The sequence below is a fragment of the Pocillopora damicornis genome, chromosome 2 (genome assembly GCF_964200805.1).
Source record: "Pocillopora damicornis chromosome 2, jaPocDami1.2, whole genome shotgun sequence".
In the NCBI taxonomy this organism is placed as follows: Eukaryota; Metazoa; Cnidaria; class Anthozoa; order Scleractinia; family Pocilloporidae; genus Pocillopora; species Pocillopora damicornis.
The window spans coordinates 32,399,620-32,413,568 of NC_142671.1; the positions used below are offsets into that span (position 1 = coordinate 32,399,620).

General features: G+C 36.8%; 1 protein-coding gene across 12 annotated transcripts; it reads right to left on the reverse strand.

The window, feature by feature from the left end:
• Window positions 1-1,805: 1,805 nt before the first annotated feature.
• LOC149050890 (uncharacterized) lies at window positions 1,806-12,598 on the reverse strand. 12 transcript variants are annotated; one of them, XR_016184113.1, is made up of 8 exons: window positions 12,171-12,598; window positions 11,587-11,801; window positions 10,487-10,553; window positions 5,928-6,140; window positions 5,223-5,284; window positions 4,382-4,476; window positions 2,732-2,818; window positions 1,806-2,492 (listed from the first exon to the last, which is right to left on the reverse strand). XR_016184113.1 is itself a non-coding variant. In XM_089197924.1 (8 exons), the coding sequence occupies exons 4-8, from the start codon at window positions 10,540-10,542 to the stop codon at window positions 2,473-2,475; spliced, it is 438 nt and encodes a 145-aa protein (XP_089054050.1). In that variant the 5' UTR covers window positions 10,543-10,553; window positions 11,027-11,063; window positions 11,587-11,801; window positions 12,171-12,589; the 3' UTR covers window positions 1,806-2,472. The 12 variants fall into 12 exon arrangements, 9 of the variants coding, with proteins under 9 accessions (XP_089054050.1, XP_089054053.1, XP_089054048.1 ...); XR_016184115.1 differs by having other exon boundaries at window positions 11,587-11,687; window positions 12,171-12,592; XM_089197924.1 differs by lacking the exon at window positions 4,382-4,476 and adding an exon at window positions 11,027-11,063 and having other exon boundaries at window positions 12,171-12,589.
• Window positions 12,599-13,949: the final 1,351 nt, after the last annotated feature.

Here is a 13,949-nt window from a genome sequence, read left to right on the forward strand (position 1 = left end):
TTCCAAACTTTCTTGCGTATCTAACACCGTGAAAAGTTTATATTTGTGATGCATAACTGAGTGAATATCCTCCACGTCTAGTGTCATGCAACTCAAGGGGTTAAGAGCCCCACATCGATATAATTCCGACACTTTCTGGAGTTTCTCTTTTCGTTACGCCGTTAAGCAATTCAATGGACGCAACAGTTTTAGATGCCACCTTACCCTTTGGGCCGTTAAGGATTTTTGGTAAGTTGGCAACTTCGCTTTTGATAGAATTTTCATTCCTGCGCAATTACTGAAGTGTCGCTGACCAGTCCGATCAATTTCATCAAAAATTCTCGTCAACGGACATTCCCGTTCTTGGTTCGTTCAAGTAATTATTTCAGTCCCGTATCTCGCCCCTTAAAATCGCCGATTCCCCTGTTCCGCCGGCATAACATCATTCCTGCATCTCGCCCCCTTCTTACACTAAATTCTCGGATCCCGGCCTTTAAATAAGACCAATCCCGGATCCCGAATAGCCATTGGGGACGCTCTTTTTTGACTTCGTGGACTGTTCGATTTAATATGAAATACAAATCTCGGTTGATGGGTTTACCGCTGACTAAAAGTCAATGTTTAAATGCAAGCAATATAGATTTCGGTGTTTTCATTCCTTCATAAATTTAGACCAATAAATTTAAGGTATTCGATTAAAACATGATCTCTATCGATGAAACGTCATCTCTGAACAGCTCATACGGCTGGAATTTGATACTTGCCGTTCACTAAGGTCACTGCAGTAGCCAGAATTATAATCGATAGGGGTAAATCATCGTAATCGTTCGTGGAGGTCGGCTTTATTTTGATCTTATGACGCAATATCAACGGAGCGGTAAGCATTCTAGCCAGTCGCAACCCTCGTGTTTGAAATAAAAGACCGTAACTGCTGAGCGGCCACTGACGAGAATTGACCAGTTTCATTCTTCTAATGTTTTTATATATCTTTCGCACTGCGAGACTGATCCAATCACTGCGGCAGGAAAAAAATGTACATGTGGTCTGACAACTTTGGTTTATGAATCACTGCTCTAAAGTTTGTCATAAGGGGATTTTATGAGCAACTAGCTGAATTTTACAGACCGTAACCTTTTGAGCCTCCAAATAGTTACATTGTTGTTTTCATTGTGACCGACTTTAGTTTCGTGCCGCGAAAATTGCGCCAAAACTCTAATTACTTCTACAACACAAGCACTTTTTGTTTGTCTTGACGACAAAGTTTACGACCAAGTTTATCTTACAGGGTAAGTACCAGGGACCTTAACGCGAACCACGACGCCAATGGCAACAAGGACAAGGCAAAACAAAATATCATAACAGTTGGCAAAATAATAGCTGATCAGTAGGTACCTACTAAACCATTGTAAATTACTTAGCTGCCCTATAAAAAACAAAATGAAATCACCAAAACTTGCCTGATCTGTGAACGGAAGCTTTAAAATAAGTTTCCATTTGGAACTCAAAGCGGCTCACATACGTTATGCTGAAGTTTCAGTGAAGCGTCGTTAGAAACCGTGAACACACCCAGCCATCCGCAAAATTTTAACATAAAATACAAATACATTTTTTAAGTGACGTCTTCCTCGGCGTTGCCTCAGTTCCTTACTGCTAAAGGTCCTTGGTGTTGATCTGGTATTTGCAAACTTCTGAAGTGCAAAGTCAGACTGCCTCAGCATATTTCAAAATCAGTAATTTAAAACTTGTACTTGACATGTTTGTTTTAGATGACCTGTCACACTCTTAATTCCTCTGATCGCACTTTCTCTTATAAAGAACCAAAATTCTTATCACAAGAATAATTTTATTGCCAGTAACTTTGATAAGTATACATGTAAATATTGATTAAAAAATTCAATAAAGGTTTTTTTTTTATCACAAGACTTGTGATAAAAAAAAACCTTTATTGAATTTTAGTGTATATTTCTTATGTGACCTCTAACGTAGAAGTCAGCTGCATCTATTTGGGATCGAGCTTTGAAAGGAATAGATGTGCATCTTTACTCATTAAGCTGTAGGGTCTAAAAATTGATAACTATGCAGAGGAAGAAATGAAATACATCAATTTCATCATTGCCAAAAAGCTCTTGGGTAAGTAATTAGTAATTAAAAAATTACTCAAACTGTAAATACCAGACTGTTGCAATGTTGATTTCCTCACTATTTTGTCTACAAAACATTTCATTACAATCCTCTATGTTACCACTAGTTCCAACATGAGATTTTCTGTTTGGTATTGTTACATGCACTGTTAGTAGTAAAATTGATAATTATTGATTACTTTACATATTAAGACTCTTTTTTAGAGCAAGCGAATAACAGTGGACATTTACTCTGGAAAATTCTGCTTATAAAAGCTTTCATGACTGCTTGTCCCTAATTCCAAAAGCTTCTCTTTCATTTGTAAGAACTTCCATGACCTTCTCCTCCATGTCATCCAAGGAAATGGTGACTTTATCCAGTGATGAAAAATCCTTTTTTGAAGCAATAACATTAATAGCGTTGATGTGAATCAAAATTATTCTCCTTACGGTCTGTCATACAGGTCTTGTGATATTAGTTTGGAGAATTTGGTATTGAAACAACTTTTAATCTCCTAACTGATATTTTTCCTTATTTTCATCACTTGTCTGCTTGATATTGTATTGATACTGTAAGGAGAAATTCTGTCTTGGTCACCAACAGGAGTAATAGAGTTAATAAAATATCATACCTTCACAATCATTGTTCCTTGATGATAGAAAAGCTGTATCAAATTTCCTTTTTCTTACAATGCCAGGCCACTTTGATTTGGGAGTAACTGCAACGATATTATGAAGAAATTTTTAAGACAATGTCTCCCTTGTAAAGCTACATGAATCACATTATTCTTTGGCAACTATATTTTTTGTTTTACGAGGTGTGCAAGTATTTACCAGACTGAAAAGAGCTATATTGCATGTCAAAATAACATGAATACATGTAGGAAATGCGCTGAATTGAATTCAAATCTAAATAAGTGTAACTGAAAGAACATTTTAAGAAATCCTCATTGATAATCCTTATTGACCTTACAATTTTCGGTAATTGAGAAGAAGAGCTCCCCAAAAAACCTGTCGGCCGACAGTCGACCGACTGTCGGCCGACAGACGGCCGACAGGTTTTGCCTGAAATATAGGCTACCTGTCGGCCGACAGTCGGCCGACAGTCGGCCGACTGTTGGTAATGTGTCGGTAACCTGTCGGTAGCTTGTCGGTAGCTTGTCCGTGAAACGTTAACACAAACCTTAATATTTTCTCTCGGTTTTCGCTTGATACAACATCCAACATGTGTAATATGTTGACAATTGACTTTCAAAATTTGGTGGCTCCTAAAGGAGCCGTTTTGTGAGTGGTGAAATATACAAGATACTTCCCTCGTAGAATCGTGATTTTAGCGGCGCGCGCCTAAATCAATTATCATAACGAGTAAAAAGATTCACAGTTGTATCGTTTATTAAACTTGAAATTGGAAATAGCAATTCATCCCAAACCTGCAAGATAGATTACGATGCTAGCAACAAATACATACATACATACATACTTAACATACCATAAGAGGCCGCGTTGCATTGTTGGGCGATTTGAACGAAAGTGTTTGTATTGATACGTAGCTTATGGTTTTCAGAGTTTTTGGCCGAGTTTTCGATTAAATTATCTTCCCATGCGATTCTTAGATTGTCTGGTGTGTTGTAAATTACGCAAGTGATATATCCTATACGCATCTGATAACATTTTGGAAGAAACGTTTCTTTACATACTACCAACTTTGCCGTCGATCGGTAAGTAGGTGAAGTCTGTCGAGTCATACATCACCATTACGGATTGTTATGTCACGTTAACTGTTCGTTTTTAACACAATTTTTTCTTTTTTCTTAACCTGTCGGTAGACTGTCGGCCGACTGTCGGTCGACTGTCGGCCGACAGTCGGCCGACAGACGGCCGACAGGTTTTTTGGGGAGCTCTTCTTCACAATTACCCAATTTTCCTAAAGGGACCAAACTGTGTATGGCTCCCAACAACATTTACAATATGCACACAGCTTCATCGCTCAATTATATTAATTTTAATTTTGTTTTGTGTTTGCTGCAAAAAAGTTGTATGTCCAGGGAGAAACTGAAAACCAGAACCCACATGTTTTACAAAATGAGCCAGCAATTATTAAAAAGAACTTGTTTGTTTTGTCTTTTTTTCGGAAATTTGTTCTTTTCAAAGAGGTATTAAGGCTTAATACACCACTCAAAATTCACTGTCACTCTGAATATACTCTTAAAAATAATGTAAGGTATTTTACAATGAAAAAGCAAACATGACTCAACCAAACTCTACATGATAGATACATGTACCTGCAAATTGTCCTGGTTGCGTTATCAGGTGATCACACTCCAGTGTCAAGCACTTGAACACAAGCTCATCAATGTACTGCTCTTACATCAAGTATCTGACAGAATCCAGGAAAAACTTGTAAATTTATAGTCACACATATAACAGCACTGTAACAACTATCAATCAATACTAAAAAAATTGCACACTACAATCAGGAGTAGAAAAGAATTAACAAAAAGATCAAATCATTGTTGAGAACAGTTCAAACCACGAGTAACCAGTTTAGTTAATTACTACATGTAGGAAACTTATAGCTGATTTACCCTTTCTTAAAAAGCTACTTCTTTTTGTTATTGCCTTCTGCAACAGTATATATTGGCAAGCTATATCATAAGAAACATTCAAAAACACACTGTAAATCTTTGAACCAATACTTAGAAAGGGGCAATTAATACTAAGATGTGTCTACATGCACTTGACTTTGTATGGTTGTTATTTTCATTAGGCATGCAATATGTCACACTTTTCTATCATTTACTACTGACTATTAACTCATGCAAGATGTCAGGAAAAAATTAGGAGATGGAAAATCACTGGCCTGTAAAGCTACAATGACATAGGTTCATCATTACAGGTACAATAAACAATAGATTTTTGACCACCCTCTTATTCTCAAAATTTGTTTTAACAACTGCCTACACTTCTACAGAGCCTCTTCTTATACCACTAGTCAAGGACGTTGGCTCTGTCTCAAAGAACTTATATAAATGGTCTTAACCCTTCATAAAGAATAAGAGGAAGCTACTTTGGCCAGTTACCATGGTGATATAAGTAACTACTGGGAGAAAGGAACAGGTTTACCTGACAGGGGTCCAGAGGAAATAAATACAATGGGTGTGTGCTCACTGCATGCCTTTGATGATCTGTTGAAACAAAAAAGGCTATGATGACCAAGTATATTCACTGAAACAGCCATTGAGGCCAAGACTGTCTAAGGAAGAAAGAATCTTCAGCAGTTTTTGGGAAGCAAGTGAAATACATAGCGACAAATTGTGGTGGAGAAATATGGAGCAAAATATTCAGAGAGAACTTATAGCTAAAAGCTTCAAAAAGCCTGTGAAAATTACCCTGAAATTTATATTCATTGTCACTTATTGTCCACAATCCACAAAATGAAATCTTTGCAATGCTAATTCATGCAGCTGCATGTCATCCATACAACAATTTAAAGGAATCCTGTTCAGGTAATAACTTTTCAAAACAATTTGGTGTTAATAAGCACATGTAAATTTTTCAAAGACAACATAATTGCGAGAGTGCATAAGGCAAGTGCAATTTGTACACGTGTAGCACTTATTCACAATTTTAACAGCACACTATTTATAATCTGCACTTGTGTTACAACTTTGCACTTGTGCTACATGAAAAATGCACTTGTTCTCAGCTAATAAAAAGTGCATATTTTTTTCATGTATATTATCATGCATTTAATTGTCAAACTTTACTTGACCATTCACATTGAAATCTTTAAGAATGGAAAGACTTACAAACAAAAGGGATACTTACTTGATAGTAACAATGAAATTGTTTTCTTCACAGTCTTCCAACACAATAAGAGCCATCCTCACAGAGGTGCATAACTGTGAAGCTAATGCAATGCTTGATTCCTTCTTAACAGTAAATCCTGATAGTCTCCAGCTTCTTGATGATGATTGTTGTTGAATCTGAACTTTTTGCTGAGGACACATACAGGCATGCTCTCTTTCCACTTTCCTTTTCCTGTAATTACAGTAAGTTGGCCATATTAATACAGCTGTTACACTTGTAAAATTCACCAAACCTGACTACCTATTTATTAACTTACTATTATAATAATACTTACTATTGTCACTTACTATTTAAAAATAGTAAGTGACAAGGAAAAGCTCCTTGTTCACAGATAATTTTTGTTATTTTTTCGTTAGCCACATTGAACAGCTAATGAACAAATTGTGTATTTCTGACAAGTTTGTCCACTACAATAATTGACCTCTCGAGGAAGGCATAATTTGTTTTATTATAATGTTGAATTTAGTAAGGAAGCTAGTTTCAATTTTGCTCAAACATTGAGTAATTTACTTAATGCATGGACTGTCACTTGCAAATTTTGCATACAACTGTATACCAGTGAATGAAAATTATCTGAGTTAGAGATGGGGGTCACCAATGAGTTGGTCAACAGGATAAAAAGTCAGCTCCAGGCTCTGGTAGTATGTACAGTCTTGCATCTTAGGAAAACTGTTTAGTTATGGTATCAGTAATTGACAAAAAGCATACCTTGGGGTGCAACTTCTGCATTCACATTCTTTTCTTAGCTAATCTCTTATCACTTTTATCAGCTTTTGTCTTTGTTCAAGCTTGATTGTTTTTGTCATTGTAATTAGCACTTGAGCCATCCAGCTTTTATTTGCCTCTTTTTGTTTTGTGGAGGAAATGTCTTGTGGCGTTTCCTCCATGGCCTGCTTCTTGCCCTCTTCTTTTGTAACCACTGAAGGTTGCCACTTATCACTCTGCATAAACCCACTAGACATAATGGTGCTCTCTGTGCCACCTCTGTCTTTCTTTACATGAACATTACTTTTTCCATTTGATACATGATGATAATAGTGATATGGATGGAGTGGCAGCAGCTGTGTGTGGTTCACATCACCCCATGAAATTTGCTTTGCTGGGATAGGCACATCACTCTTCTCCTCATGATTAGTCTTGCTGATGCATAGGTGATAAAGGGATCAAGAGTGGATTAATGTGATTATATGCACATTGTTAGCTGTCATAGCCATGTAAATATGACAAAATTGAAGGTGCGTGTAGACCCCAATTTGAGGCTGGAATTTGCCAATCTTTAGGGCTTGCTGTTGTAGCACCTGGTTAAAACTTGGAATTAGAGGGATTCTGTACTGCATAAGACCATCACATACATGTAAAACCACAAGCTCCAGTAATCTCAAAAGTTCTCCTCAAGTGCATGATTGTACTACTAACACTACATAATATTACAGGGCAACCAAAACAGTCCCAACAGGGATGGAGGAGTGCTTCATTTAGGTTGCAGGATGAGTTGCTCCATCCCATATACTGTAAGTACGTACTGTACATTATGTCAGCAGCCAACTTTTGGTTCACATTGAAGCTCTAGTTGTTGACATCAAAAATCCAAAACTTTTCAAATATAAAGTATAAAATATTATCAAATCCTTACAAAACAAGTGCTAAACACATAAAGCAGACAAGTTGCTACAACTACAGCCCACTTACTCTGACCTACAACTACGCAACTAGGTTATAAGCAGGGAAAACTATAGTTTCGAGAGAACACAAAGTCATGGTATGCAGTTTTCAAAGGCTTGCAAGTTAGAAATGTATTGGCTCCTTTTGCAGCTTGTTCCATCAGATAGCACTTAACCCTTTAACTCCCGAGATCTAATTAGCAATTTCTCCTCACTGTCTGCCATACAGTTCTTGTGATGTTAGTTTGGAGAATTTGGTATTGAGTCAACTTATAATCACCTAACTGATATTTTTCTTCATTCTCATCACTTGTCCGCTTGATATTGTATTGATATTGTAGGGAGAAATTCTGTCTTGGTCACTAATGGGAGTAAAAGGGTTAATCAAATATCATACCTTCACAATCATTGTTCCTTGATGACAGAAAATCTGCATCAGATTTCCTTTTTCTAACAATGCCAGGCCTCTTTGATTTAGGAGTAACTGCAACAACATGTTGAAGAAATTTTTAAGACAATGTCTCCCTTGTAAAGCTACATGAATCACATTATTATTTGGAAATTATATTTTTGTTTTGCAAGGTGTGCAAGTATTCACCAAACTGAAAAGGGCTATACTGCGTGTCACAATAAAATGAAAAGGAAATGAGCTGAATTGAAGTAAAATCTACCTAATTATAACTGAGAGAACATTTTAAGAAATCTTCAAGTGACCTTACAATTTTATCAAAGGGACCAATTATTGTGTATGGGTCCCAACAACATTTTCAATATGCACACAGCCAATTAATAATAATTAATATAACTGAGTAATGAAGCTGTGTGCATATTGAAAATGTTGTTGAGAGCCATAAAATTAAAATTATTTTAATTTTGTTTTGTGTTTGCTTCAAAAAAGTTGTATGTCCAGCAAGAAACTGAGAACCAGAACCAAGATGTTTCACAAAATGAGCTACCAATTATTAAAAAGAATTTGGTTTGGTGGTTTGATTTGCTTGCAGTTAATTCCATTGCTTAGTACCAGTAGTAAAAGTAAAACATGAATGAATTTTTGACCCTGAAAGCACATACCAATTGGCTGGGTAATTTAAAAAAGAAATCCACTGTTAAATTGACAACTGTCCTGGTTTTTTTCCCTCTCTTTTGTTTTGTTTTGTCTTTTTTGAGGGATTAAGGCATAACACACCACTCAAAATTCACTGTCACTCTGAATATACTCTAAAAATAATGTAAGGCATTTTAAAGCAAGCATGACTTAATCAAACTCTACACGATAGATACATGTACCTGTTTATTGTCCTGGTTGCATTATCAGGCAATTTACTGCACTTCCCAGATCACACTCCAGCGTCAAGCATTTGAACACAAGCTCAGCAATGTACTGCTCTTGCATCAAGTATCTGACAGAATCCAGAAAAACTTGTAAATTTATAGTCATAACAGCACTGCAACAACTGTCAATCAATACTAAAAAGAATTGCTCACTACAATCAAGAGCAAAAAAGATTTAATTAGTACATCAGAGTGATTGGAATTGCTCCGATGAAGGGCTAACGCTGGAAACATCAGCTTTTTTACCCTTTACGCTGGCTAATTTACGTTTTTAACTCAGTTGTTAACACTAAATTACCTCCTATACTCTCCCACCGACACAGCACCACAGTATCTTTAGAAACTTACCCCCTTTATTCATTACTGCAGCTGAGTTACCCTATATAAAAAAGCTATTACATACTAAAACTGTACTTTTTGTTATTGCCTTCTGCAACAGCATATAATTGCAAGCTGTATCATAAGAAACATATTCAAAAACACACTGCAAATTAATCTTTGAACCAATATTTAGAAGGGGCAAAATATATAAGTTGTGCCTACATGTACATGTACGTGTACATGTCCTTGACTCTGTATGGTTGTTATTTTTGGTAGGCATGCAATACACCACACTTTTCTGCCATTAAATTTATTACTGTATTAACCCATGGAAGACGTTAGGAAAAAATGAGAAGAGATGGAAAATCACTGGCCTGTAAAGCTTCAATGACATAGGTTCATCATTATGAGACAATAAACAATAGATTTTAGACCACTCTCTTTTTCTCAAAATTAGTTTTAACAATACCTACATTTCTACAGAGCCTCTTCTTTTGCTACTGATCAAGGAGGTCAGCTCTGTCTCTTTGTAAAGAAAAATGAATTTTGGAAAGGGAAGTAATGGTGCAGATTGTCATTGGCAGCTCAATGAATGATCACAAACTTGCAAGTTATGCCGCCAACGAGGTCGCTAACATATGCTAGGATTGCTGTGGAATTAGATTACATGCCTGGTTTGCTAGTGTGCCAACTTATCACCTAGAACCTTTCAATAAGACACCTTCATGTCAACAATGTTTGATACAACGCTAAAACAAACATGACTTTGCGGACAAAGCCATGTCACTCTTTGAATCTTAACAAATCCAAGAGCATGCCATTCTATTCAAAAGCTGATCGGTTTTGCACCTTATTTCACCTTTAAATTGTGAAATTTGATTCTAGGAAGCTACAATTGAAAGAATGTAATTATCCTGCGCCATTACAGCCCACAAGTGCTCTGTTTTGCGAATTGCTAGAGGTATAGTTTACTCCAGTCATGTAAACTTTACCCGGTGCAAAACAAAGTGCTCTGATTGGTCCATTCAGGTAATATTTACCCTTATCGGGTAAACATTTTCCGTGCATATTGTTTTTGGTAAGGGCACAATGTTTCCAACATGTGTTATAACTGGTTTTAACCCTTAATAAGGAATAAGAGAGGGCTACTTTGGCCAGTTACCATGGTGATATAAGTAACCAGGGAGAAAGGAACAGCTTTACCTGACAGGGGTCCAGAAGAAATAAATACAATGGGTGTGTGCTTGTTGTATCATCATCCTTTGGTGATCTGTTGAAACAAAATAGGTTATGATGACCAAGTATATTCATTGAAACAGCCACTGAGGCCATGACTGTCCAGGAGAGAAAGAATCTTCCACAGATTTTGGGAAACAAACACCGCAAAATACATAGTGACAAATTTTGGTAGAAAGAAATGGAGCAAAATGTTCAAAGAGAATTTACCATAGTTTCTTGGCTCTAAGGCACATGGTTTTTACAAGAAAATTCTTTCCTCGGTTGGAAAGTTAATGCTGAAATTGAGGTGCATCCTATAGCCAAGTATTTTTGTGCAACAAAATCTTGAAATAAAAATTTTAGCAGAACTTACACTGTAGTTAAAAAGACAAGAAAAGGACACTAACTGTTGAGAGAAAAAGGAGAAAAAGCAGAGCTTTTTGGTCTGAGGTGTAGCGAAGATTACATCAAATTCAAACTTTTATTCCTATGAATTAAAAATGAATACTGCTTTAGAACACTTACATCAACTTCTATAGAAAAGCAAACAAGTGGAAAGTTACTGAAAGCAAAATGTTCAGAGAGAATTTATAGTTAAAAGCTTCAAAAAGCCAGTGAAAATTACCCTTAAGTTTCTTAATTATTGTCACTTATTGTCTACAATCCGCAATGTGAAATCTTCACAATGCTAACTCATGCAGTTGCATGTAATCCATACAACATTTTAAAGGAATCCTGTTCATGTAATAACCCCTCAAAACAATTTGGTAATAGTTAGCACAAGTAAATTTTTCAATGATAACATAATTGCAAGAGAGCATAAGGCAAGTGCAATTTGTACACATGTAGTCTTTGAAAAATTTACAAGCTCTTATTCACAATTTTAACAGCATACTATTTATAATCTGCACTTGTGTTTCTGATCAACTTTGCACTTGTACTGCATGAAAAATGCACTTGTTTTTAGCCTATCAGAAGTGCATAATTTTTTGTGTTTGTTATCATGCATTTAATTGAACTTTATTTGACCACTCACAATGAAGTATTTAAGAGTGGAAAGACTTACAAACAAAGGGGATACTTACTTGATAGTCTCAATGAAATTGTTTTCTTCACAGTCTTCCAACACAATGAGAGCCATCCTCATGGAGGCACATAACTGTGAAGCTGATGCAATGCTTGATTCCTAATGTTAACAATAAATCCTAATGGTCTCCTGTTTCTTGATGATGATTGCTGTTGAATCTGAACTTTTTGCTGAGGACACATACAGGCATGCTCCCTTTCCACTTTCCTTTTCCTGTAATTAAAGTTGGCCATATTAATGCAACACTTTTAAAATCAAATTCCCCAAACCTGATTGCGTATTAAATAGTCAGTTATAAGGAAACGCTCCTTGCTCACAATCACTTTTCGTTTTTTTCACGATGGCCATATTGAACTAACAGCTAACAAGCAAATGGTGTATTTCTTACGAGTTTGTCCACGACGATAATCGACCTCTCGAGGAAGGCATGGTTTGTTTACCTACGAAGAGCTTTCAAACATCTACCAAAAACCCACAGCAAAACACATGCCCTGTTTAGCGCGAGCAAGATTTTAAAGTAAGACTACTGAAACTTTTAAAGGATCGTATCGCCCGATGAAATGATAACACATACAGACTCACCTCAGCTCTCTTTGCAGTTGTAACAGAATCCTCACTTTTACTTTCGACCATTGTTTAATTGAAGCGGCAGATTGTGATATGATGTTGGACTTCATCCTCTGAAGGCACTGAAGTTCATAACCTTTTTTGCCTTTTTGCTTTGCACTGAAATACAGCCTGTTAAAAAACTCTCGCTCTTCTTGCCAGCGCCAGCGCTCGCGACAATCATCCACGTGTTCTTTCTTGCATGATCTAATAGATATTTCACCCAGTTCTCACCTAACCGTACCATTTTGGCACGCAGTCGAGCCAATATACCCCTGGCGATAACAAACGAGCCTGATTTTCTGCCGAAGCGTACCAGGAAGGTACGTCTAGTTATTCACTTTTTCTAAATTCAGTAAAATCTCAAGTGATGTTATTTTGAAGTTACGGCGATTAAATATGTCAGGCACTGTATGGAGTGGCCGTGAGAAGAATAGTACGAGTCAACAAACGGCGCGAAAAGACGACGAGAGTTGCAATACACAACAAACAAAGGGATAAATTATGGTTGAAAACCAAGACTATCACCTTTTATGCCGATAAGAACTGTTTTACAAACCTCATCACGTGGAAACGAACACACAGAAAGTTAACAAATGCTAATCACTTTGAGATTTCAAATCAGTTCGTCTCATTAGTTTTAAAAATTTTCAGTTTCAGGAATCAGAGTTGAAGAAAAATACTAGCAGCACTCGAACTCAAGGAATTCTGCGGACTGCGATCTGGTCTTGTTTAACACTTCTGTCGGAGTGATTTCCAATTTTTTTTTATTCCCAGCAAACTCGCCCCGTTGATTGTTGTTCAGTGTAGATGGTTCAAATTCTTCTCTCCACGCTGCGCGTGTTTCTCAGTGAAAATTCTTCAGAATCTGACAGTCAACAACATCGCTCTTTTCAAGTCAATTATTTGCCACGTATGTGGTGCAAATTGTGTTGACGTGCTTATATTATTACTATTTTTGTCTTCAACACTTTTTTCGAGTTCCTCATTGAAGTGTTTTTTAACTCCCTTTCTCCCTCCCTTGGGAGGTATGGAAAGGCGGGTTACCTCACCTACCTAGGGTCCCCCACCTCCATGTAAACAGGCCCTAAGTGGCGAGGTGTTGTTCACCATTCCCATCAGAGGTCATTCGCCGAATTTTCTTGTTAGTAATATAAAAGCCAACGGTGTTTGTGTAACGAAAAGAAATCATACATGGCTGCTTGGAGATATGGAATTTCTCTTAACGTCTTCAACTTGTTATCTCACGAGTGAGCACAGCGAACGAGAAATTTGAAGAGAGATTCCATAACTACGCACACCCATGTGTTATTTTCTATTTAATTTGAAAGTGGCCATGATATCGTGGCCATGAGATTATAAAACAATTTAATATCTCTTGGTCGTGGCATATCAGGACAGTGACGAAATACCGTAGGATTGGAGGGATGTTAGATTGCGTTTCTGATTGTTTACTTGCAAATATGGGTTTGGTAATCTGCGACATATCAGGTCAAACGTTTCCTTATACCCTCTTACACATATAAAGACACTGACGGATGAATAGAGCTGAAACAAACTATTTTATCCATTACTAATGATATTTCTAGCTCTATGCAGTCTTCCAAAATACTCCGTCCTGATTACAACTTTTTTCTGGGTTTGGGGTGGGCAATCACACCGAATGAGAAAATTTGGGATAATTATGGCATTTTATTGAGATGCGGCAAGTTTTAATCAACAAAAATTTACCTATGTCTTCTACGCTGATAGATA

Bases quoted from the DNA above. Each gene is read 5' to 3' on its own strand.
- LOC149050890 (XM_089197924.1), bottom strand. From the start codon at position 10,542: ATGATGATACAACAAGCACACACCCATTGTATTTATTTCTTCTGGACC. The intron at 6,141-10,486 runs GTAAAGCTGTTC...CTGTAATTACAG, and splicing joins TTCTTCTGGACCCCTGTCAG to GAAAAGGAAAGTGGAAAGAG. The intron at 5,285-5,927 runs GTAAGTATCCCT...TTGTTTCAACAG, and splicing joins AATTTCATTGTTACTATCAA to ATCATCAAAGGCATGCAGTG.